This window comes from Astyanax mexicanus, chromosome 20 (assembly GCF_023375975.1).
Source record: "Astyanax mexicanus isolate ESR-SI-001 chromosome 20, AstMex3_surface, whole genome shotgun sequence".
NCBI classification, from domain to species: domain Eukaryota; kingdom Metazoa; phylum Chordata; class Actinopteri; order Characiformes; family Acestrorhamphidae; genus Astyanax; species Astyanax mexicanus.
In genome coordinates this window covers 24,944,688-24,971,389 of record NC_064427.1, presented here as the reverse complement: position 1 = coordinate 24,971,389, position 26,702 = coordinate 24,944,688, and the positions used below count along the sequence as shown (strand labels likewise).

Sequence of the window (26,702 nt, the reverse complement as noted above, 5' to 3'; positions counted from 1 at the left end):
GAGCTGTAATTACTGGAGCAGGTCCGGAGATGGCTGAGTATAAACCTGTTCAGGACCCACTCTGTGTGTTTAGTCTGCCTTGTGTGTGTGTGAAGTGGTTCCGGCGTGATAAGGCAGCCCTGAAATGAGGGATTTCACGTGGGCCGGCGTGGGGACTGATGTGGAATACTGAACACTGTCGTTTCCTCCCGAGGCTGCGGTCGGGATAATCAGCTCGGGTCGATGCGTCGAGTGGCAGCGGCGGTTCTTGTGAACTGGGAGGCTCTGGGCTGAGTGCAGCGTTTGGTAGGTGTTGTAAGACCTGGTTGATGGTCTGAAGTTCTGGACCTTTTGCTGTGTAAAAGTGAAAAGCAGTGAAGTATCAGTATTCTCTGTATTGTGCCATTCCCTTTGCTGTGAGGGCTGTGTTACATTACACTCTTCCATTACCCTACTTTACCATTTCTCCATTTCTCCAAAGTCTGTACACATCTGAACAAATGCTGACCCTTATTTTGGTCCCATTTACGAAATCTAAACACTTTAATATTGAAAACCATCTGATATTGAGTCTAATATTTATTGATGATACAGCCACAAGCAGTCAATTCTCTATATTGACAATTAAGCATGAAGGGGTTAAGTGTGAACAGAAATCAGAAGGGATTCCCCCCCCCCCCCTGTATTATACCAGGTGCTGAGCCAGTCATGATAAAATATGTCACCAACTACAGTTCTGGAAAAAAACAAGAGACCACCTAAAAATGTTAAGTTTTTTTATTTTACCAAATTGAAAACCTTGAAGTTTTGCACCAGGAGTAAAGGCATAAAGTTATCCAAAAGCAGTGTGTAAGACTGGTGGAGGAGAACATGCCAAGATGCATGAAAAAAACTGTGATTAAAAACCAGGGTTATTCCACCAAATATTAATTTCTGAACTCTTCTGAAAACTTTTTGAATATGAACTTGTTTTCTTTCATTATTTGCATTATTCTGAAAGCTCTACATTTTTTTGTTATTTTTTTAGCCATTTCTCATTTTTTGCAAATAAATGCTTTAGATGACAATATTTTTATTTGGAATTTGGGATAAATGTTGTCCGTAGTTTATAGAATAAAACAACAATGTTAATTTTACTCAAACATTTACCTATAAATAGCAAAATCAGAGAAACTGAATCAGAAACTGAACTTTATTTTTTTTATAGAGCTGTATTTACAGTTAAAAAAAGTTAGAAAAAAAGAAAGGCTTTGAAATGATGTACTGTGTGTTTGGTTTGGAGGGTTGGGGGATTTAAGACTGTTATGTAACAGTTCTGAACTTTAAAAAATGGGTTGTTTTACAGCTTGGTTTTATTTTAAAAAGAGAACATAGCAGTTTTTGATGTATTTAACTATTTATTATAACTGTAGCAGTTTTTTTCTCTTTAAAAGTATGCCTTGATCACCTCTAAAACTGATCAATGGGACTAAAAGTGTCAAACATTCCTGTTATATTACTTTTTTTAAAATGACATATTGAAATATTCCTTGTGGGGAATGTGGACCACCCCCCTAAGCCCTATTTCTGCACTATCCCCTACTAAACCTTCCCCCACCACCAGCTTCCACACGGCCAGTGCAGGTGGCACAGGTGCCGCTGGAGCCTCGCTATTTATTTCCTTATTTCCTCTCTGCGTAATCCATTACACTAAACTCCCAGGCCTTTTACGCAACCTCTGCTAGCAACTGCCGCAGTCTAATTTAGGGTGAAATATTTAACATAATATTTGCACTTATTTCCTCGACGATTCGTCTCTGTCGGCAAAAGTGCCGCCGATGCACTTAAGTAGCACGCGGGAAAAACAATCCGGAGGTGCTAATTCGCTTCGCTGGGACGGTGGAGGTACGGCGTAAACATCTGCCTGGCTCATTAAGGTGCTCTCAGATCAACAGAAGGATTAGGCTCCTTAAAACACTATTAATGGTGACAAGCAAAATGATGATTTCCGAGCCCAAGACGGCCCGGCCCTGCCACGCGGCATCGGCTCGGCTCGGCTTGTGTGCGGAATTAGCGCCACGATGGCGTGCATGCTAACTTGAGGCACTTCCACAAAGAGGAAGTGTGGATGGTGTAAAAAAAGAGTTTTTTTTTTATTTCCCCTCATTTTTGGCTTTCATAACTAGGACAGTTTGTGTAGATTGATCAAATGCTTGCTGATTTCCAGCACTTGAAGTGAACTAGATTTCAAAACAAGCTGAATTGCATGCAGGTGCAAGTGATTAGCGCTCGGGCTTTCGCGCGCCTCTGAAGTGCGCTCGTGTTTCCCTGATGAATGTCGACAGGCACGCAAGCAGTGGCATTTGCAGAAGCATTCTGTGAGCTTTTAATATTTGCCCATTCACAGCAAGTAATTGACATATCAATCTGCGAAGACTTGCCACACTCAATATTCCTAATTACTCTTAGTGAGCTGCTTTTGGCTGGGGCTCGAGAGAGAGAGCGCGACCGCATTCTGCCCGGTTCGCTGCCAGGCCAGCGCTGTCAGTTATCCCTTCCTCTGTCAGCGGTGGAAGACGCTTTACAGATGGTGACCCAATCAGTCGTCCGTTTCAATAAGTCACTTATTAGCATTTGTTCTACCATTTCAGTTCTAGTGGGTTTATGGTGTTCTATGATATGGTCTATGATAAGAGAACAGAACAGAACAGCCACAGGACACCATGCAGTGCTGTTTGAGGCTCAGCCATAAAACACATGTGTACCTTGTACTTTGTGACAGAGCGTAAGTCACTGTGAGTTTGAGTTAGGCAGTTATGACAGCTGTAGGATGTATAGTTGTGTATACCATAGGGGTGTAGCAGTGTGCACATTCATACTAAACCATCATGGTACGAGGGTCACTGCAATCCTGGGTGATATGATTTAAAGGAATATTAATATTAAAAGATTAATTGAATAGTTTTGCCACAATAACAATTTGAATTGGATGAAAAAATTGTTTGTTTGGAGACATTTTAGTGTAGAAACGCCACAGGAAGAGCAACACAGTTAATTGTAATGTGAGTAAAGCCTAGGTTGTACAAATTGTACCACACCTCACAGAGAGAGACACCACCGGAGTATTTTTTTGAATATATATATATTTTATTTTACACTCTGTTTATTTAAGAAAAAACTGAATTGCACTGAACGGAAGACAACTCCTTCTTCCTTCTTTATTGTTTTTTCTTAAGAACATTTCTATTTGAAAAAAGAAACAAAGAAAGAAAGAACTAGAAAAGATGTCTAGTGAGACAAGAATTTTTATTTTATTTTTATATTGTGGTTTTTCCTTTTCTACCTCAAAAAAAAATTGTATATATTTATACAAAAAAGTTGATTGCGATAATCAATTTAATGATGAATTTAATCAGTTTAATCAAAAGCCCACAGAGTTTTCGTGTAATAGAGTGCCAGGAGTTTATGCATCAAGTCATCTGTGACCAGAAAACGTGTGATCTGAATTTGTAGGTCCATTCATTTTAAAATTCTGGCACAGTGTAAGGGAAAGTTTGTGTGTTCAAATTATGTACTGTATTTTTCGCACTACAATGCGCGCTTAAAATCCTTTTATATGTATTATTTTACCAGTCAGGTTGTAAAGAGCAGTAAAGCCACTCCGCAGAAGTACAGCGTTATAAAGGAGTTTCACTACTAGTTGTCCAGTAGTATTAGCTTTAGCTGCTAACTGTGCTAAGTGCTAGCTCTTTGGCCATCCAGAGGTGAGTATTATTGTTTTCCTGTAGCCTGCTAGTAACTCTGGCTAGCACTGCTGGATCAGTGTTAGCATAAACCGCTAAGTATTAGCTTTACCCACTCTGTAAGGTGGCATTAGCCAATACTCGCTAGTGGAAATCTGAAACTCTAAGCTTATTGTTAATAAACAGAAGCGCTTAACTCATCCAAATAAGAAGTTTTCAGGAGAGAAATCTGTGTGGATTAACATTCAGTGCTCGTTTGACTGAGTTTTTCCTAAGTATTACAGCTTTGTTTACCTAACTTAGCTTAACTTTACAGGTGGAGAGATCTGCTAAATTAGAAGGAAAACATGGCTAGTGTCATATAATCTGGTGCACCTTATGTATGAAAATAGACAAAAAAAATAGATGTTTATTGATAGTGCGCCTTATAATCCGATGTGCTCTATAGTGCAAAAAATACGATAACAAACTAAAAATTTATAAAATGGAAAGACGTGTTTTCCATTGGACAGCGATGATATAAAATATAACCTATGTATTTTGCCATTCATTTGTGATCAGATACCTGCTTGCCATAAAAAAAAAAAAACGAAAATCCATCCATCTGTAGAGTCCTTTTGTTTGTGTGGAACTTGCATGGATGCATATAAATGGATATAAAGTGAGATCTGATGGTCAGGAGCTTTATTTCTTTATTTGGAATCCGTTGCCGCAGGATTGTGGAAGGCCAGTGTTCTCCGCACAGGGTGCAGGTTGGCATGGGAGCTTTTTTGGCAGTAGTCATATCTCAGCGCTGCTTTTGGCTGGTGGGCTGCTTTGCTCTGCCAGAGGTTTTTCATCTTGCCTCTCGGCAGGACTCCCCCAGCAACACTTGTTTACAAACACACGGCCTGCTGAGAGCTTCGCCCTGGCACTCAGACAGGGTCGTCCTGGAAAGCGTGACCTTTCCTCCCCAAACTGAAACCTCAGCCCTGGAGCGTTAACTGCGGTTAAATTGCACGCAAGTGTATGCCTGGGAAAACTGAAAAAAACTGGAAAACCAATATTGCCTGGAGTTGTTGTTGTTGTTGTATCAGCAAGGAAAAGTAAAAAGTCTGCTGGTGTTCCTTACACTCTTGAGCTCGGGGTGCGTTTGATACGAGTAATTCATCGAAGCGCATCCAAATGTAATGCAGGAAGCTCCACGTGAATATCCTGTCCTATGCCTGTACAGATACTCGTTACTGTCTCGTGACTTTTGGCATGTGGCACTTCAGAGCAAAAGATCATGAGATGCAGGTTAGAATTCCCTCTATCCCACGACATTCCCAAACCGGGATTAGAACTTAAATTTAAAAGCCTTTATATTTATTAAGCAGGCAGTTAGACTGTAGGGCCACCCCAGAGAACAACAATTAGTTAACAGTTAGATAAGAAAAACATGCATAACTATCAGGGTTAGGGTAGGGTAGCCTGGTTAACCCCCTCTGCTCCACTGGTAGCAAAGCATTTCTTCTATTGAATTGTAAAATATACTGTTTTTTGCCATCCTATTCAATTTGTGCCTTTTTTATTGATTCATAGGATTCTGTACCTGTAAAATGCAATTTACATTACAAATAACTTCCATTACATAATAAAATACTTTGAATAAATGTAATATTTGCAATGCTGGCAACCAGGTTCATCCAGTGACAGTAATACAGTGTTTGCAATATCAGGTTCATCCAACATTGCTAGTGATGTGTTAACAATGCTGGTGACCAAATTCATCCAATGTTGCTAATGCCGCATTAGCAATGCTGCAGACCGGGCTCATCAAACATTGCTAGCACTGCGTTAACCATGCTGGCAACCGGGCTGATCTAACGTTGCTAATGCCAATGCCTAAGTAGCAATTCCAGCGACTGAGCTTGTCCAATGATGCTAACACCACATTAGCAATATTAGCAGCTGGGCCTATCCAATGTTGCTAATTCCACATTTCCAACTCTGGAGAAGGGCTCATCCAATGACGCTAAGGTTTCATTTGCAATGCCGGCGACTAGGCTCATCCAACGTTGTTAAATCTGTGTTAGCAATGCTGTCGACCAGGCTCGTCCAATGACCCAAATGCCACATTAGCAATGCAACCGATAGGCTCATCCAATGTTGCTAATGGCACGTTAGCAATGCTGCCGCCCAGGCTTTTCCAACGTCACTAACGGCACCTTAGCCCTGTCACAGGCATTGCTAACGTGCCTTTAGTGATGTCATATGAGCCTGGTTGGCAGTATTGCTAATAAATGTCGCTACTTAAACCCTCCCATTTAAAAGTTTTGTATGCTTTTCTATCCATGCTGAGAAAACCAGTTCCAGGCCGGTTTATTAATGTTACATGGCAAACCATATCTGTGTGAAGAAGCCACCAGAACAACGTCTTTGTTGTTTTGCGATGCCGAATATATCATTATATTCCACGCAACTGAATATAAGATATTGGAAAACCAATGTTGCTAAGGAAAAGTAAAGTCTGCTGGTGTTCCTTACACTCAGCTTGAGGCATGTTTGATACGAGTGATTAATGGATGCGCCAGTACCTCAGGTTTGCAATCGTGTGATCCATCTTTCCGAAAAAAGGAATGTTCGCACGTCTGGGTGTGGAAGCAGTGACACTCCTCGCTGCTCGGCGTTAGCGGCTCCCTGGGTGGCAAAGGTGCAGTGTTAGCGGCTTCACGCACCGGAGGATGGCAACACTTCCCAATCGGAGCCATTAATCAGAGCACCATCCTCACACTTCCTCTGCAACACTTCCTGTACGAGAGGTGTTCCATCTGCTAATGAATTCCGAGAGGCTGCTCTAATGAATGTGGAGGAATTTTGGTCTGGCTTTATTTAGCTGTGCTTTTTATTTGATGGTTTTAATAGTCTTTTAATTAGCCCGGATGAGAGCTTAGCTTGTTGATAATGTTTGAGGGCATTTTCTTCAGGGAAAAGGTTCTAAATGAAGTAGACATAAGAATATGGCAGGTATCATTGTACCATATTATACAATACAATTATTTAGTGATAGTTCAGACTCTCACTAAATTATTGCTCATTAATAAACATTCATAAAAGCATTCCACATGAGAACCAGCTCTGTTAAGATTGTTATATTTAGGATTTTGCCACATTTATTCAATAACAGCTGAAAAACATGAGATATTGGAACTGTTGTGCCGATTTGCTCTGTCTAAGATTGTAATTATAGTGTGGGGTTGTGGCAGTGGTTCTACAAAGTGTTGGGTTATTGATCACAAGGTTGTGGGTTCAGTACCCACATTGAATCCACTGTTGGGCCTCTGAGCAAGGCAACTCAACCCTCTCTGCTCCAGTGGTAGCAAAGCAAAAATTAGAATTAATATAATAAATTTGCAAAATCACTAAAATGTAAAATAATCACATTACAGAGTAGAACAAATCCCATTTACCCCTCATTTATTTCTAAAAATGCAAACAATCATAAGTGACAAGATGACTGTACATTATTTGCCCAAATGTCTGTGGACACCCTTTCTAATGAGTATGTTTAGCTACTTTAAGTTGCAACCAGTCCTGGTAAAGAGGTGCAAATACACACCACAGCTTGTCTAGTCCCTTCAGATATGTACTGCCAATAGAATAAGACTCGTTAGACCAGATGAACCTATGTGCCTATTGACCCCATGCCTAATTCCAGACATAAGTTGGGTATAAACCCCCCAAGCACTGAGCTGTGGAGAGGGAGAAGTATATTCTCTGGAATGATGGGGGTCCAATGCTTTTGGGTATTGGATAAGATCTAGATCTAGAAAGAAACAATAAATAAGCAAGTGTCACAACACTATATATGGTACTGCTTTAAAATAAGACTACATTTATAAAGGGTTTATAAATTGTTTACAATTAGTTTATTAATGGTGACTAATTAGGTTGTAAATGCCTTAAAAATCATTAATAATCAGTTATAACGTACATAGAAAGGGCAACAATATAGATAACTGTGGGTTCACTATTTGTCAAACATCAAGTCATTGTTGCCCTTTCTACGTCTGTGTTAGAACTGATTATTAATGATTTTTAAGGCATTTACAACCTAATTAGTAACCATTAATAAACACATTGTAAACCATTTATAAACCCTTTATAAAGGTAGTCTTATTTTAAAGTGGTATCCTATATATTGTATATTTGATCACATGGTTTAATTAGAAGTAAGATTATCTTCCATGTTCTCTGTATGGAACTTTACTAGTTTAAACTTTACTAGTTTAATACCATTTCAAGCTCAGTGTTCCTTCTTAAAATCTTTATCATTTCCCCCCCCCAAAAAAGGTAATTGTAGCACAGAACCTTTAACCCCATCACATTCAACGTATCATGAGTTTACATGCATGTGATAATCCAATAACTACAGAACATTGGTGTTTTTCACTAATCTGATCAACACGTTTACTTGAACATAGTGAAATCAGATAATGGGAAAAACTCTGCATGAGTCTAGCAAAATGCAGATCTTTTGCTTTGCAACCAGCCAGTAAACTCAGAATAAGAATAAGATCCAAACATCATGCTGTTTTATTTTTTACACATTGAGCTTCTATATGGACATAGTTTAGGTAGAAGATGAAGATTAGTTATCTTCTTCAGTTTCAGTGTCGCTTTGAAGTGGTTTTGTCTGCATTTGGTGGGTGCTGTGTTGAAGTTTCTATTTGCTGTACCAGGGTCTGTTTTCACTCATGCACGGACTAAAAAATGTAAAAAAAAAAATTGTATTAAAGGACACATTTTCTAATTAAAACAGGGTTTGTACGGTCATAAAAAAAAACTGGGAAAGTCATGGAATTTGAAAATAGCAAAAAAAAAGAAGCGTGTTTTGGAAAAGAAAATTAGGTCTACAAATCTTTGTGTTTCCGTTTATTGATGGAGAAAATCTTTTTTGAGCTAAGAAATATGTCAGCTCAAAGTGAATTCAGTAATTTAGCCCTACACAATTGAGCTCTCAGGATGTGACACACATTTTATCATTAAAGATTGTGTGTCAGCATTAGGGGTGTGCCATATCGTATCGTATCGCGAAAGTACCATGAAATATCGTGATATTGTTTAAGGGCCATATCACCCACCCACAAATTTGCCTTAAAGGCATGGAAAAGCAATGGAAAAATCATGGAAAACTCATGGAAATGTATTGGTTAAAAAGTGTATGAGCCCCAAGAATACATTACAGCACTGAGAAATATCATTACTGAGCTCAAGGTTAGCACATTCACCTCCCAGCGCTGAGGTCCTGGGTTCAAGTCCCTGTCTGGGTGGGGTTTCCATGTTCCACTGTATGCCCGAATATGAATTGTCACTCTGTGCTGGGTCAACTCCTCAGTGCCTGATCCTTGTGTGTCTTGAGTGACAGAAAGATGCTATATAAGTGTAATTGCAAGTAAGAGTATACTATTTACATAACTACTTGAATGATCGGATAACTGTAGAAATCTTAAATATCTTAATGAAAACATGCTCACTGTCACTGTTTTTTTTTTTGAGGCATCAACCTGTTACTTCTCTGTGTCTCTGTTTGCTCGGACCCCCACTCATATTTTTGTTTTGTTTTGTCATCACAAATATGGATCAAATCCACCCCCCCTCTCCCTCTACCTTACAGCCTATTGAGAATCAATAACTCAGAAGAGCTGCATCCTCCTCCTCCTCCTCCTCCTCCTTCTGCTGCCGGACTGAAAGTCAAACCTGAAAGTTTAACAGGCTGCAGAGTGTTTAAGTGTCCCGGGCCACCCTCCACAAAGCAGCTTTCTCTAATGCCTGCCCTGCAGATCGGGTTGCCAAGTATTTGGTTGCAGGCTTTTAAGATAGGAATGATTATAGTAGAGTCTGGGCGAGAGGTGGAGTAGGGTTACTCTTTGTTTTGAGGAGGGGGATGACTTTCCTTTGCTCCCCTAAACGGCGCGCTGGTGCAGCGGGGTACTTTATCGGCACCTCGGGGATCATTTGGACATGCTTAAATACTCTTTATCTCACGGTTACAGTCTGACACTTCTGTTTCTGAATACACAGCCGGCTCACGTTTCTGCTCTTCACATGCAGGCCGACGCTGCTTTTTGTGCGCGGAGACACAGGATAGGACCCGGTTGAGGCGAAAAGAATGGTAATTAAAGGCTGCTGAGAACAGGCAGTGCACGATTTTACCCTTAGGAGTCAACACAAGCCTTGTTTCTGTGGTTAAATTTGAATGGAATTGTTTAATTTCATATTGAATTAGAGTATATTGAATGAATACTATTTATTTTTTCATTTTATAATGGATATTCTGTGTGGATTAACAAAAGAAAAAAAAACATTTTCTCTTTGTTTTCCTATAAATAATTGACAACAGTATGGCTAAACAAGAGTTTACACACAAAATAAAGTTAACAAAGTTCTAATGGAATCTTTTTTGGTGCTTTGTAGAGTCATTTTAAAGAGCTCTGCAAGCTTCCCACAAATGCTTTAACCTGTCATTGTTCAACTTGTAAAGCCATTGCCTTTGCTAAAAAAAAAATAATTAATGTACATTTTTTGAAGTGATGTACTCCCTAGAGGGGTTTCCAGTTAATGTTCTGATACTCACTATACTGGGCTGAGTGATGTACTCTTGAGAGGGGTATCCGGTTAATTTTCTGATACTCACTGTACTGAGGTGAGTGATGTACTCTGAAGAGGGGTATGCGGTAATGTTCTGATACTCTGTACTGTACTGGGTTATGTGATATATTCTCAAGAGGGTTATCTGGTTAATGTTCTAATACTTACTGTACTGAGCTCAGTGATGTTATTTCAAGAGAAATATCAAGTTTATGCTCTGATACTCACAGTTTTCTGATCTATACTGTGCTGTGTGATGTACTCGCAAGAGGGTTATCCGGTTGGTTTTGTTAAAAGTATGCTCTCAAGAGGGGAATCCGGTTAATGGCGCTTCCTTCACATTCTAAAACAAACAAAATACAGACTAACAGAACAGGGCCAGCATACAGAACAACAGTTGTCAAAGACTGATCTGGGTTGTGGGTACTTTTTTAAGTGATATACTCTCGAGAGGGGTATACAGTTAATGTTCTTTTACTTTCTGTACTGAGCTCAGTGATGTAATCTCAGTAATCAGTGTTCTGATGCTGTGTTAGTTTTGTTAAAAGTATGCTCTCGAGAGGGGTATCCGGTTAATTGCGCTTTTTTACACACATTCTAATACAAACAAAATACAGACTAACAGAACAGGGCCAGCACACAGAACAAAGTTAAACAAAGACTACAATATGAGAGGTTCACATTAACTGAGTAGTCTGCATTGTGGGTACTTTCATAAAAGCTAATAGGACTGACTGCTTACATGAAATGTTTTAATATTTAGTCGTAAAAAAAAAAAAACTTGCATTGCTCTGCTGTGCTGTAACTCCAGGCTGAGTGAAAGTAGGAGTCAGACAGAGGCTGATTTAATTATCCAGTGGTCAAACGTACATATAAAACAATTTCATGCTTGTTAAGGCGGGCAGTGCTGAGACTGTAATGAGAAGTTTGTGAATTAGGAGAGATGATTACCAGCTGCTGTGTTCTTTTAGACGTGCTAAATGGAGTGTGTAAACAGTAAACTGTGTCATCCCCCAAAGCCGCTTTCAAAGCCGGTTTCATCTCTCATCAAACAGCTGAGATAAAAGCCAAAGTGTCAAAGCTTCCCATCCGATTGTGTTTCCTGCTGGAGTTCGGAACATCTCACATTCCGCCTGTTTGCTTTTCCTGAGATAACGGGAATGGAATACGTGTCTGTGTGTTGACCATCAGCAATCAGCTATATTTGACACCATCACACCATAAGTCCGTCTTTAATTAGAAACAGCTAATTGGGTCGCCTTTAGAATTTCAGCGCAAATACTGACGTATGACACTCTCTGCAATTACGCTGGATTGCATCACACTTTTCATTACATTCTGAGTAGAGTATTTTCTTCTGTTTCAGAACAGAGGATGAACTGAAGGTTTTTTTTTTTCTCCCGCTGTCTTTCAGCTCCGTCTCCGATCACTGTGGTGAAGAAAGGGAAGACGGCGAAGAACAGCATCGCTGTGTCCTGGCAGGAACCGGACCGGCCCAACGGCATCATCCTGGAGTACGAGATCAAGTACTTTGAAAAGGTGATCACAGAAGCACGTACCTGAGACTGTACAAAAAAATGCATATCTAACCTGTAGTAGGGAGAGAAGAAGGAGAGAGCCAGAAGGTAGCATAGACACAATCTCACCCTGAAACACTGACATCGCGTAATAGGGGTGGATGATATGGCCCTAAAATAATATCACGATATTTCATGGTATTTTTGCGATAACGATACTTTTGGCGATATGACAAAACACTGAATTAAAAAAAAATATTTCAAGACTACACAATTTAATTTTATATTCCTGCATATAATATGTTATGGTATACCTTTAACTGAGATATAAAAAAATACAAGAATTTTATCAGATTTGTAAGAGAAGTCAATGTTCCAGAATGTCATGATATTAATAATGAACTCCAAATATCTCTATATATCCAGGACAGATATATCTAAAGTAAAATAAATGAAATACTGGACAGATATAATCTGTCTGTAGTAGATATATAATGGGAAATGAGAATAGTGTGAATTTTTATATTGCTAAAAACAGCAAAAAAGTAGAACTCTGATGTGATAATTAGGGGCGGTTGATACGTCACAATATGTCAGGGTATGACATCGTTCACGATATTAAAAAAATATTGGCGATATTATTGCGCACGATACGATATGGCACATCCCTACCCAGTAGTGACATTCCAAAAAAATGTCAGTGCACCTTATTTATGTATTTTACTAGTCAGGTTGTAAGGAGCAGTAAAGCCCCTCTGCTGAAGTACAGCGTTATACAGGAGTTTCAGTGAAGTTTCTCCAGCACCAAGACAGGAGCAGTATTAGGATTAGCCACTAACCGTGCTAAGTGCTAGGTCTTTTGCCGATCAGAGGCAAATATATTGGACTGTAGCCTACTGCTAACCCTGGCTAGCACTGCTGGAGCAGAAATAGCAGTAGCCACTAACCAAGGTAAGCGCTAACTAAGTATTATTGACCTATAGCCTGTAGTTTTACCGTGTTAAAACAAGCTATGTGGGATGAACCGCTAGCGGATATCACCCTGGCTTACCAGAACACTCAGTGTCCCTCAGTGTAGGGCTGTAAGGCGGCATTTACCAGCGCTAATGCTAATGCTGCTGCACCCAGTCTTAGTGGAAATCTGGGAATCGAAGCCTACTATAAATAAAACAAAAACAGAAGTGCTTTACTCACCTACCTAAACAGTTTTCAGGAGAGAAATATGTGTAGATTAATATCCAGCTCTTGTTTAACTTTAAAATATTTATTTTTATTTATTTTTCTAACAATTACCTTTGTTTATGTAAGGGCTGGTGCCCGATCGAGGCGTCCTCCAGGGCATCGGAGGGCGCGCCAGGCCAGCGCCGAGGGTTAATTGGCTAATTATCAACACCTGCTTTCAACAGCTTATAAGCAACGCCAACTAGCCACTCGGCGCTGGATCTTTGAAGCTCGTGAGAGCGAATCTATGCCCGTTTTTCGAGCGAGCCTCGGCTCTTTTCTCTTACTATCTACGGCAAGTGCCGCGACCAACCTTTCTGTGAGCGAGGCGAGCAGCACCGCTGTTTCCTCGTCTCCTCTTTAATTTTCATTTTCTCTCTTTCGAGTCTGGTGAGGCTAGAGCAGTGTGCTCCCCTCCCCTCAAGCCTGTGTGTGTCTGTCTGTGTGTGTGTGTGTGTAGCAGCGGCAGCGCGCTGACTCTCTTTGTTTGGCTCCCCGCGGTTCCCCCTTCCTCCCCCCCGGCGAAACCGCAGTTCACCCACAAGCACCAAGAGTCCTACCTTTTGTTTTAGTTGGGAAGTTGTTCCTTTTCCTCCCCGAAAATAAGGGGCAGCCTCGCTTCCCAGGCGATCCTCTGTTTCTCCCTCACTCGCGCTCGGCGCCATTTTGTGTTTGTCCGCCCGTTTTCCGGTTTGTTTTGTTTTCCGCACGTTTTATTCTCCGCCCGTTTCGGTTGCTCCGCCCCTTTCGGAGGCTGTTCTAAAGGGTAATTAAAGCGGCCGCGTCCCAATCCGCTCGCTGGTGCAGCGGTTAGAGCGTTGGGCCGTGACCGCGACAGCCCGGGTTCGATCCCCACGTGGGGTGGGGTTGAATAATAAGAATTATATATTTATATATAGATATATATATATATATATATATATTTATTAAATATCCTATTAATATATATATATATACACATATGTATATATAGAATTAAATATCCTATTAATATATATATATCAATCATTTATTATTGCTATTTTTCCTTTTTTCTTGGGTTTACCTGCTTTGAGATCTGCTGCTCTGCACTTGGGTCCTTCTACCTTCTGGGCTGGAGAGCTACTGCTCTCCCCCCATTACAGTTTACTTAGCTTAACTTAACTGGGCCATGCTGTATGCAGCTCTATAATTTAAAAAAATCATAGACATCAGTGTTAATGCCCACTTAATACAGTTCATGGACTGTTTTTGATCATATTTTAAGGTATCAGTAATCACTATGAAATAAAAGAGGCTGGAACAGCTCTTATTAATATAATTTTCATCAGCTTTCAGCACATTAAGAGAGATAGCTGACCTCACCGTGTTAATGGAAGTGTTTAGTGCAGAATGGCTCCGGCGGCCGGTGGAGACGCGTCTCCTCTTCAGCCACAAAAGCTCACAAAAAGGCTGAAACCGAAGCTGCTGATGGTGGTCTCGGGTTGCTCCTCACGCCGCTGCACTGTTGGGGCTATTTAAAGGCAGAATCACACAGAAAGTGGCTTTTGAATGACCTCAGAGCCGTGGTCTGGCCTGGGAACACTGATATGAGGCTCTTTTAAAAAAGAAAAGTGCCCTTCTCTTCTAATGCATGTCTGTACCACACACACACACAGGCACTGATCTGTAGCGCACTTGCACCAGAGCTATACCATACCACACATACAGAACCTCCAGCACTGCACTCAATGGTACCATACTGTACCCTATCATACTATACAGTACCACACCGTATTGTACCATTCCATAGTGTATTATACCGTACCATACCAAACCATACCATAATGAACTTTATAGTACCATACTGTACCGTAACATTTCATACAATTTAGTACCATACTATTCAGTACCATACCGTATCGTACAATTCCATACTGTACCATACACCATACCGTACCGTACCATACTATACTGTATTATATAGTACCATACTGTACCATACCGTACCAGACCATTCCATACCATACAGTACCTTACCGTATCATACCATTACATAGTGTAACATACTGTACCATACCATACTGTACCATACAGTACCGTACCATTGCATACCATACAGTACCATACCGCACCGTACCATTACATAGTGTACCATACTGTACCGTACCATACCATACTGTACTATATAGTACCATTCCATACCATACAGTACCATATCGTATCGTACCATTACATAGTGTACCATACTGTACCGTACCATACCATACTGTACTATATAGTACCATGCTGTACCATACAGTACCGTACCATTCCATACCATACAGTACCATACGGTATCGTACCATTAAATAGTGTACCAGACTATACCGTACCATACCATACTGTACTATATAGTACCACCATACTGTATCAGACCGTACCATACCATACCATACTGTACTATATAGTCCCATATTGTACCATATTGTACCATACCATACTTTACCATATCGTACTGTACCATATTGTACCGTACCATACCATACTGTACCGTACCACGTCGTATTAGCTTGTATCGTACCTTACCGTATCATGCTATACATCTAATATACACATATCGTATTTAACAATACCAGACATATACATGACTTTCTTCTAATTTATTAGCTTTTTTCTTTCTTTATTTGCTCATATTTTTTCTTCTTTTTTGACCTCTGTTCTTTAATCTCTTTTGATCTTGTTGCCTTTCAATCTATCTTTTTCCTTTTCCTGTCCTTCTTTCTCTCTTTCTTTCTTTCTTTTTTTCTTAGTCTTTCCTTTTTTAAAATTTCTCTCTTTCTTTTGCCCACCCCCCCTATTTTTATTTGCCTTTAGACACTTCTTTCTGTCTGTATGTCTGTCTTTTTTGTTTACTTTCTTTTTCTCTCTCTGTGTCTGTCTGGGCTAATAGTTTGTCTGTGTATTTTTGTGTTGCTCTGCAGGATCAGGAGACGAGTTACACCATCATTAAGTCGAAGGAGACGGAGGTGGTGGCGGATGGGCTGAAGCCGTCCTCGGCGTACATCTTCCAGATCAGAGCCAGAACCTCTGCTGGATACGGGGGATTCAGCCGACGCTTCGAGTTTGAAACCAGTCCTTACTGTAAGCACAGTATACAGAATACCAGACTGTGAATGTTGAGCTCTCGTGTTTTATCCTGTACGTTTCTGCGTGTTCTGCTGGTATTGAGATCCAGCTGGCGTTCACTGTCAGTCTGCACATTCTGCACGATGCTGGATCAGTTGCGGATAAGAGCTTCTTCCAGATGTAAATGTGTTGAGAAGAGCTTGTGTGAGGGGAGCTAAGCTGTGCTGAGGAGTGTGTGGCGGGGGGTGTGTGTGCTCCTCCTGATGTCTCTGCTGTCTCTGCAGTGTCTGCCTCCAGAGATCAGGGCCAGGTGCCTGTCATCGCCGTGGCGGTTACTGTGGGGATCATCCTGCTGGCGCTGGTCACCGGCTTCCTGCTCAGCGGCAGGTGAGAGCACAGCTGCTTCTTCTCCTTCAGCGCCCAGGTCTGCTGCAGGGGCGCATGCACACATCCCACACACACACACACACACACACACACACACAGACACACACATTTGGGGTTGTTCCTGAGAAATCCACTGTTCTGTTCCAGTTCAGTTTGTAAGTACAACACTACACTAGACCTTAGAACAGGAGTGTTAAACTCAAATATATATATAAAGGACCACATTAGAAAAAAAATCTCCAAGCTGAGGGGCCATGTCGTTATGTTTTTTTATCTAATTTTCAAATAACATTTTGTTATATACATTAAACTGTTCAGTGTTTATTCCAAATATGAAAATATGATCTTTGCTATGAGTTCACTCATTCTTGGGATCCATTTCTGAGCTGTTAAGACCCTCTGAAAGAGTGTTTTGGGCAGTTTGAATGATTCTCTCCTGTGAAACGTAGCTGTAGATTTAAACAAAAAGTCACTACACATGTTGCTAATCGTGGTGACAAGATCACTGTCATTAAATCCTGATCCTGCAGGGCAACACAAAAATACACAGACAGACTTTTAGCCCTGGCAGAGAGAGAGAGAGAGAGTAAAAAATGAAAGATACACAGATAGTAAGAAGTGTCGAAAGGCAAAGAAACATAAGGGGGGAAATGAAAGAGATAAAGAGACATTTTCAAAAAAGAAAGAAGAAAATAATAAAAAGGGAAAAATAGACTGAATGAAAGAAAAAAGAGAGCAAAGAGAAAAAGAAAGGAAACAAAAGAACAGAAGTCAAAGAAGAATGAAAAATATAAGCAAACAAAGAAAGAAAAAAAGGGTTTAAAGTACACTTTACATTGCAGTGCATGCTGGGGATTGTAGTAGAGCAGATAATATCAAAACAATACCAAACTAACTTTGGTATATTATTTAGTATATTATTAAGTATAGTATAATATCAGAATGTTTGTGTTGTGGCGAGGTAGAGTTGGTATACAGTGAATAGCCCTATTTGAGTAATGTTCTAATCTATATTATAACAAGAACTGCTCAACTAAATAAAGCAACAAATCATTTAAGAAATAAAGGTCAGTCAATCTGAAACATTTCAAGAACTGTAAAAGTATCCTTATGTAAATCCTTCTACACTTATGTAAAATTAAGTGTAGTTGCGAAGACAATCAGAAACGTTATGATGAAATTGCCCCAGGAAAGGAAAAGCAAGAGTTCCCTCTGTTGCACAGGATAAGTTAATTTGTTACCAGGATCAGAAACCGCAAGTTAACAGCACAACCCCAGATAATAGCATCCAAATCTTTTATATATCATATTTTGGTTTGTTTAACACTTTTAGTTACTACAGTACTAAGTAGTACTTAAGTTACTACATGATTCCTTATGTGTTCCTTCATAGTCTGGATCACTTCAGTATTCATTTACATTAGAATTTTTATTTTCTTCTCTAATATATATTTTTTTAACGTTTTTTTTGCATAATTACACTATAATTATATAGCAGAACACTATAATTTATATCTACGCTCTATTCTGCTTGTCTGTCACATTCCTGTTGTGCTGCAGATCACCATCATATAAATACATTGTTTATCCGTGAACAGGCATGCACTGCAATATTACCCCACTGTAAGTAATGTGGTGGTAGAGGTAATGTTATTATGTTTTTATGTGGATTATAAATTCCATTAGTTTTTCATTTTCATTGCCGAGATGGACTTTGATTAGATTAGCTGTTGTAATTAGCGTGCGAGGCGCTGCTTATTTAAGGTCGCCACATATATCTAAATCAGCTAATATCATCTGTGGCATCGAATTTATACACAACCAAATCAATTTGGCTGCTGTGAATTAGCTGGCAGAGGGGCTGACAGTGGGAGTTATTGGCATGTCCGTGTCCCGGCGTCTATTCATTAGATCCAGCTCAGTGGTGGGAGATGAGTGGGTCCCCGCTCCTCACCGCCCCCCATAACACCACCATAACACCCTGTAATAACGGCAGAGCAGGAAGAGAGACCTGGAACAATATCCTGTTCCTCACATCCTGTCTCTCTTTGCATAACAGACACAATACGTTCAGAGGAGATGCTCGACCACAAGAGTGCTGATGATGAGGAGCGATATGCTAATCACAAATTACAGTGAAATATTCAATCAAAGCAATGTATTACACAAGGTCATTTTATATTACTGTAAAGCAACAAACTAAATCTATTTTCTGGTCTATTTTCATACATGAAGAACACCGGATTATAAGAGAGATTTTTTATAGGAGATCGTTTCTGGTATTTGCTTATTTAGCAGTATTTTATCCTCTTTAGTAACACAGATGTCAAGAAGTATCATGGAGAACTGTGTTAGGATTGTTGAGTATTGCAAAATCACAATATTGTTATAGCATTGTTATCAAAGGCAGCATATCATGAAAATATAGTATAATGAAATTGGTCAGTCAGCGTCCACATTTAGCTTCTTTAGATGTTTCCTCATGCTGGATAGCTACACTGCATTTAGCCTTAAGATGGCTTGGTCTAGTGAAATGGATATATAGTATATAGTATACAGACCAGGGGTCACTAATAGGCGGACCGCAGTCCGGGTCCGGACCCAGACGTTGTCCAATGCAGACCCAAACCGATAAACTACTGAGAAGAATTGAATTCTGACAGTGTTCATTAAAACCAATCACTTGTGGTGTAAGATCACCAACAGCTCTCCTTAGCCAATTAAATCTGTGCAGACCGCTGCCCCCATATTTGGGAATTGGGACGCCGCCAGAAAAAACATCTTTTTCAAAGAAATAGAGAGCCCGAGAACTGGCGGAAAAACGAGAACGGGAGGAAACTAAAGATACACCGAGCGACAGAGAGAGAGACAGGGAAGGAATGTACACAAAATCTGTCCAGAGAGGCATTTTATTATGATTATATATATTTTTTCATCATAGTTCAAACAACCTCACGTCAGGTGTTTTATATATATATATATATATATATATATAGTACACAGGTTATAGCACTAAATAATATCACAAGTTAAAAATGGCGACGGTCCGGACTAACTGCACCGTACTGAATTATAATTAAATACCCCTGATATAGACACTGGGAGTGTAAATAGAACAAGGCAAGACTGTTATGTCACAGTTTTGAAGTCTGATTGTTTTACAGCTCTGTTGTACTTTCATATGTTTTGCTTTTAGATAGATAGATTGATAGAGAGATACTTTATTGATCCTGAGGGGAAATTCTAGAAATTTTGAAGGGCCCAAAAGTGTTTGAGGTTTACAGTTTGTCACCTTCTTTCACACCAAGAAAAATACCACTCTTCTTTCCATCTAGGGCACTTTACGAAACATATTTAAATCTGATCGCTATCTCCAGCTGAAGCACTTCAGGCGGTGGTGTTAGACACAGTTTAGACAGATGTTATGCCACATTATGTGTCAATGCATCTGTCTCTACAAGCGACAGTCAAAACTCCTGCCAATCCTGTGGGAAGGGAAGTGTTACATATATATATGTTGTGAATGAGTTGATGAGATTTGCATATTGCATGTACGGAGCAGACTATTCAGAGACCCGCTGGAATAAGTACAGAGTAAATGCATGTGATTGAAATGTTATCAGGTGACAAACCTGATTTTTTTATATATATATTGTTGATTTTATCCAGATTCTCTTAAATTTAGATTTACATTTAAATTCACTTGCTCCCAACACTAAGAAAGATATTGATACTAAGCCAACATAATCTTACCTTGCCATCTCCCTAAAAAACACAAGAAAAAGCATGGCCAATTGTGTTCTCTCAGACTTCGGCTGCTGATGGCAAAGCAGCATGACTCGGGATGCAAACTTGTGATCCTCAGGCCATAATTTTGAGACTTTTAGACTAATTGAATCACTTGTTGAATTGAATGATCATTTTTTAAAGTCTTTAGTGGTCAAGATTTTAGGTGCCAAAATAGCAGGTGCCAAAAGTGCCGGGAACCTCGCTCCGGACTAAAATTTGGTACATCAGAATTTCGGACCAATTTGCCCATTCAGCAAAAGAAGAAGAAAAGAACCAGTGCTGTTCTGAAATATGTGTCAAGCAGAACGTACAACATATTAGGCAACAGATTAGGCTGGTGATTGCTGTATCTACTGTAACTGTAGATTAACCCATATTTATAAACAGAAATTAAAGGAATCCAAAGGTATGTTTCAAATGTATTCTGCTGCATGATGGACTCACGCATTCTTGTGATTTAGTGTCAAAATATGGCTCATGTTCTGTTGTGCTTTCTTTTAAGTCTTGGTTCTTATTAGGGATTCTTTATTAAATTGCTTTCCATTTTTTTTCTCTATTGTGGATTTTTCCCTTTTTCCCTTGAATTTTGGTATTTTCTCATATTTTCTTTAGGGAATCCTGGTTCTTTTCAAGGTTCCTTCTTTGTGTGTGTGTGTTTTTTTTTTTTTTTTGCTGTGTTTTGCTTTGAGTTTTGTTTGCTCTAATATTTCTTCTTCGTGCTTTTAGTTTCCTTTTTCACGCTTGGTTCTTCTAAAGTGCTTTTAAACAGAAATTAATGGAATCTGAAAGTATATTTCACACTCATTCTGCTTAGTGATGGACTCGTGTATGCTCGTGATATAGTGTCAAAATATGGCTCATTTGTTTTTCCTCATGCTTTGTTGTGCTTTCTATTGAGTATAGGGAGCAATAGTTGCTTTCTATGTTTTTTTATTCATGCTTTTGTAGACTTTTCTCTTGACTTTTTGGTATTTTCTAGTATTTCCTCCTTGCACTCTAAGTAAGTGTTTATTTTTGGGAGTCCTGGTTCTTCTCGAGGTTCCTTCTTTGTGTAATTTGGGCATGTTTTGCTTTGTGTTTCAGTTGCGCTAAATGTTTCTTCTTCATGCTTTCAGTTTCTTTTTTGACTGTTGGTTCTTCTAAAGTGCTTTTAAACTTCTAAAGTATGCTCATGATTTAATGTCAAAATATGGCTTTTTTCCCTCATTTTGTTGAGTCTTGGTTCTTCTCAGAGATTCTTTATGCTATTAGGGAGCGTTGGTTGCTTTCCATGTTTTTTCTTCATGCTATTGTAGATTTTTCTCTTGATTTTTTTATGTTTTCTAGTATTTCCTTATTGCACTCTAAGGAAGTGTTTATTTTGGGGAGTTCTGGTTCTTGGCAACATTCCTTCTTTGTGTATTTATAGCATGTTTCGCTTTGAGTTGTTCAGGCCTTTAGCATCCTGGTTCTTCTAAAGTGCTTTTAGACAGTTTTCTCAAAGTCTTGTTGTTTTTTCTCTGTTTTTTTTTTTAAGTCTTTTCTTTTAAGACTTAAGGTTACTTCATCACTCTCTTAGGAAGCTTCCTTGGTTCATTATTAGGGATGGACAGGCCTATGCATGCAACACATGTATGTGAAGGGGAGGCAGTATCTGGCAGGGATTCAGAATTCGGCACAACACATGAACCTTGTTTCGATATTTCAGGTTTAAAAAAGGCCCTTAAAGAATTGCTGTCTTCAGTAGGCAGACAAAGGGGATTCAGAGCTATCGAATATTCGTTCTCTGGAATGTCCGTGTCAACAGGACGCTGTTCCAGTTCATTTTTCATCTGAAGGACTCATCCAATGCTGTCCATCTTCAATGACTTGGAAATTGAGATCAGTTCGGAAGGCCGCCTCCTCTCTCCGTGGCTCCCTGTGGCGGCACGGTCCTTATTTCCTCGACCCCCAACCCTGAGGCACACCACAGTCCTTAATTTGACACTGTCAAGCCCAGGATGAGATTTACGTCCAGCTGTGGGGGAGGATCCATGAAAACACTGTCGGGAAAAAGGGCGGAACATTTCTAACGGCTGCGGGAGAGGCAGGGGCAATTGTTTAAGCAGGTGCAATCGTAGCACCTCAAGGACAGGGTGCTTTCAAGCAATTACTCCCAAAGCTGTATCAGTGTATCGCTGTGGCCTCAGCCTTGACACTCCGGCGACCTTTAATGTCCCGGGGATGGCTGGGGAACCCGGGCCGGCGGGGGGAAAGCTATCAGAGTTGTTAATAGCCTTTTTGCCCTCATGAATGAACTACAAGGCTGCAATTGTGAGGCTGTTATGGCAGCCTGTCCCGAGCGCCGGCTCCAGACAGGGCAGCGGCTGTTAAAGAGCCTGTCAGAGGCCGGTGGCTTACGCTGCTGCGGCTGCTGAAGGAGAAGACATGTTCACCTCGCTGCTCCTGGAATACTGATACACCTTTTTGTCATTAGCAGTGTCATTAGCACCGGCACTGAGTCTGTTGTAGCAGTATATTTAGCCCAGTCTGATAGTGACAGTCTTATAATTGATAGTCTTGTGTAGGCGTGTAAGTCTTATTGACCTAGCCATGCCCTTCCCATTACATCTATTTATAGCAATAGAACATTTGGACAATCTCAAAGATTATTCGCAATATAAAATCCAATAACCAAATCCAAAATGGTAGCAGTTTGCTCGTCTTGGTTCTGTTATTTATGCCCTTAAGGTTTTGTTTCTTTTGACTTTTATTTCATATCATGTTCATATCAGGGTTCTTCTTTATGCTCTTTGTCCTTGTTGTCTTTTGAGTCTTGATTCTTCTCAAGAATTGTCTTTATTTGGGCGTGTTGTCTTAGGTTTTGGTTCTTTTCAGGAATTGTCTTTATTTAGGCGTGTTGTCTTGAGTTATAGTTCTTTTCAGAATTTTATATTCATTTGGGCATTTTGTCTTTTGAGTATTGGCTCTTGCCAGCGTTTCATCATCATGCTGTTGCATATCTGTTGAGTCTTGGAAACTCTCAGTACTTTCTCATTTTTTTTTTAGGTAATATTGGTTCTCTTAGGGAGTCTTGGTTCTTCTTAAAGTTTCTTTTTTAACTTCAGAATTGTAGAAATGAGGTTAGAGCAGCTGCAGAATGTTGAATTTCCTATAGGGTTTTTTTCTCTATGGTATTTGGTAGAGTTTTCTTCTAGTTTTGTTTTTTTCCACATGCTCATTGGAAGCTTTTTTGGGGGTCTTGGTATCTCTCAGTATCTCCTCTTTCTGCTTTATGCTCTTAGTGAATGTTTCCTTTTAAGTCTTTCAAGATTTATTTTTCAATTTCTTAGTAAGGGTATTCTTGAGTCTTGAGAAGAGTCTTGGGTTTTTTTAATGGTTATTTTTTGTGCTCTTTGGGTGTATTTTCTTTGGGTTTTCCTTTCCATTTTTTGTTGTGCTCTTGGCTCTTCTTAGGAATCTTTATGCATTTGGGGGGTGTTTTTTTCTTGAGTCTTGGTTGCTTTCCATCTTTTTTTCTTCATGCTCTTGGAGATTTTTCTCTTGAAACATGGTATCTTTTAGTATGTCCTCCTTGGATTCTATGGAATTGTTTCTTTTAGTGTTGGTTCTTCTCAAAGTTCCTTGTTTGCATTTTTTGGTCATGTTTTGATGTTTCTTCTACATTCTCTTTGTGAGTGTTTCCTTTTATGCCTTGGTCCTTCTTACGGTTTCTTCTTTATGCTTATTAAGAGATTCCTTGTTTTTCTAAAGTTCTTTTAGAAAGTAGTTAAAGTTCTTGGTTTCCTCAGTATTTTCTTTTCATGTTCTTAGAGAGTGTTCATTCAGGAGAGTTTATACTTCTCAGCGTTTCTTTCTCGGGAGTGTTTCCTTCTGAGACTTGGTTCCTCTCAGGATTTTTTCATTATTCTCTTAGGAAGGTTTCTTGGTTTGTCATTAGGAATGGAAGACTGCTTTGTGCTTTGTTTAAATGAAAAACACCACATGTTGTGAAAGACGTAATATCGTAAGTAAAACTGAATTGAATTGAACTAAATCCCCAAACTCTTTCTCTCTATCTCTCTCTCTCTCTTGCTCCTTCTGTCGCTTTTGTTTTCTCGTCCTCCTCCTCTTCTTGCTCTCTGTCTCCCTCTCTCTCTCTCTCTCTCTCTCTCTCTCTCTCCGGATTTGGGAGTAGCTCTGTTTACATTAGCACTATTTTCCACGGCTATCCACTCGCCCGGCGCTGGAGCATGAAGCATTGTTCAGCGAAGCGGAATCTCCAGATGTATTAGTGCCGATCAAACTGTGACGTTCTGTCACAGCCCTGACACTGCGCCGGTATTAGCGGGGCGGGGTGTCGCGCCAAATTCCGCTAACAGCATGGCCAGAGCGTGTGTGAAGTCACAGGTTCTGTGAAGGGGTAGGGGTCCAATTAGGAAGTGGAAGCGGAACGCAGGCGCGCCAAATGCAGCGTAAGCTAGTCTCTGACTCACCAACACCAGCCACAGTCAACTCAATGCAGCGTGTCCTCTCCCCGGAGCCGAGCGGCTAAATCCTGCTGGATTACACACACACATACACACAAACACACACACACACACTCATAAACACCCTCCTCAATGCATGCCCAAAATACCCACCAGAGAACAATCAAGCAGCTACATTCTGTTCTCCCCAGACGAAAACAAAGGTGGGGAAGGCCCCTGTGGCAGTGCAGTAAGAAACGGCTTGTTATGAAGGAAATATCTGTGTTGATGACTCTGATACACTGAAAACATATGTAGATAAATGTATTGCTGAGCTGTATTGATAACATTCAGTATCTACATTTTGTGGATTTATTATACAGTACAATCACAGATAATAAGTTAATAATAAAGCATTAATAGAGCTATTGAGCCCAAGCTTCCTGAGTACTGATAAGCTGAAATAATGGCTTACACACCTGATGTAAGAACCGACCAAGGTAGTTTGGATTAAAATTCAAATTCAGGCAGGTTTATTAATTCAAAACACAAGGCGAGATTAAGGTAAAAAAAAATCGAGTTCAAAAAACGTTTACATTTAAGGCATTTGACCAGAGTGTCTTACAACAGTGGTAATTATCTGGCTAATATATCAGGTTAAACTGCACCTGAACAGCAGTGTAGCTCATATAATAGAAGTATATTTGATAACTGGGTCAAATTGAGACCGGACCGGACCATGTTCTCACCACAAGCTAACCTCTTCAACGTTCATTTGGAACCGAACTGAGACCACCTCCTCTACTGGGTCTCGGTGCAGTTGTTTTTGGCTGTACCCGAGTACAGTTTAATATATTAAGGTCCTCTGTTTTACTACAATATAATAAACTAAATCAATTCAGACATGTCAGCTAATATTGAGATTTTGATTTCTTTGCCAGGCGCTGCGGCTACAGTAAAGCCAAGCAAGATCCTGAGGAGGAGAAGATGCACTTCCACAATGGGCACAGTAAGTCACCACACACACACACACACACACACACACAGACACACACTGAACAGGGCTGGCACATTTGAGTTCATGCGGAGTTCAGCAGGAGCGCTCAGTCCTCTGGTTTGGCCGCAGCAGTCAGCAGGCCACAGTGACGTAATGACGGCTCTCCTTGAACCCTGTTGTGTTTTGACAGGAAATCTCCCTCACTCTGACTGTGTGTCTCAGCCTGGACGAGATTAGGAATGAGGATTCCACTTTAGCAGCTCTGATAATAATCCAAAGTGAAGATGAGCTAAATCTTAAATTTAACAAATTAAGAGACCACTTCAGTTTCTGAATCAGTTTCTCTGATTATGCTATTTATAGGTATATGTTTAAATAAAATGTGCATTGTTGTTTTATTCTACAAACTACAGACAACATTTCTCTCAAATTCCAAATCAAATTATTTATTTATTACATTTATTTGCAGAAAATGATAAATGGCTGAAATATCAAAACAGACACGTTTCTATTTATGATGTTTTAAGAGTTCAGAAATCAATATTTGGTGGAATAGCCTGTTTTTAATCACAGTTTTCATGCATCTTGGCACATTCTCCTCCACCAGCCTTACACACTGCTTTTGGATCATTTTAAGTCACTCCTGATGCAAACATCCAAGCAGTTCAGTTTGGTTTAATGGCTTGTGATCATCCATTTTCCTCTTGATCATACTCCAGAGGTTTTCAATTTGGTAAAATCAAAGAAACTTATCATTTTAAGGGGTCTCTTGTTTTTTTTTTTTTTTTTTTCAGAGCTGTAGGTAAATGAACAGTCCAAGCTGCTTGAGGTCTAGTGTGAAGTTTCTACAATGTTGATCCACTGTGGTGTTGGTCCTGGTGTTGATCCACTGTGTTTTATTATCAAGTCTGAAGTCAGTGCAGTTTTGTTTTCCCAGAAAATCTTACAGCACTTCATGCTTCCCTTTGCTGACAACTTTTATGGA

General features: G+C 39.8%; 1 protein-coding gene across 2 annotated transcripts in view; it reads left to right on the top strand.

Annotated features, from left to right (window-relative positions):
* LOC103045667 (ephrin type-A receptor 5) overlaps positions 1–26,702 on the top strand; it is a 382,833-nt gene that overhangs the window by 73,207 nt on the left and 282,924 nt on the right. For both annotated transcript variants that reach the window (XR_007427358.1, XM_007254078.4), the window contains exons 6-9: positions 11,728–11,852; positions 15,973–16,132; positions 16,402–16,504; positions 25,662–25,729. Coding sequence is in view for 1 of the 2 variants with exons in the window: in XM_007254078.4 (XP_007254140.2) it covers positions 11,728–11,852; positions 15,973–16,132; positions 16,402–16,504; positions 25,662–25,729 (456 nt within the window). In the remaining variant the exon portion in view is untranslated. The remainder of the gene's footprint in view (positions 1–11,727; positions 11,853–15,972; positions 16,133–16,401; positions 16,505–25,661; positions 25,730–26,702) is intronic.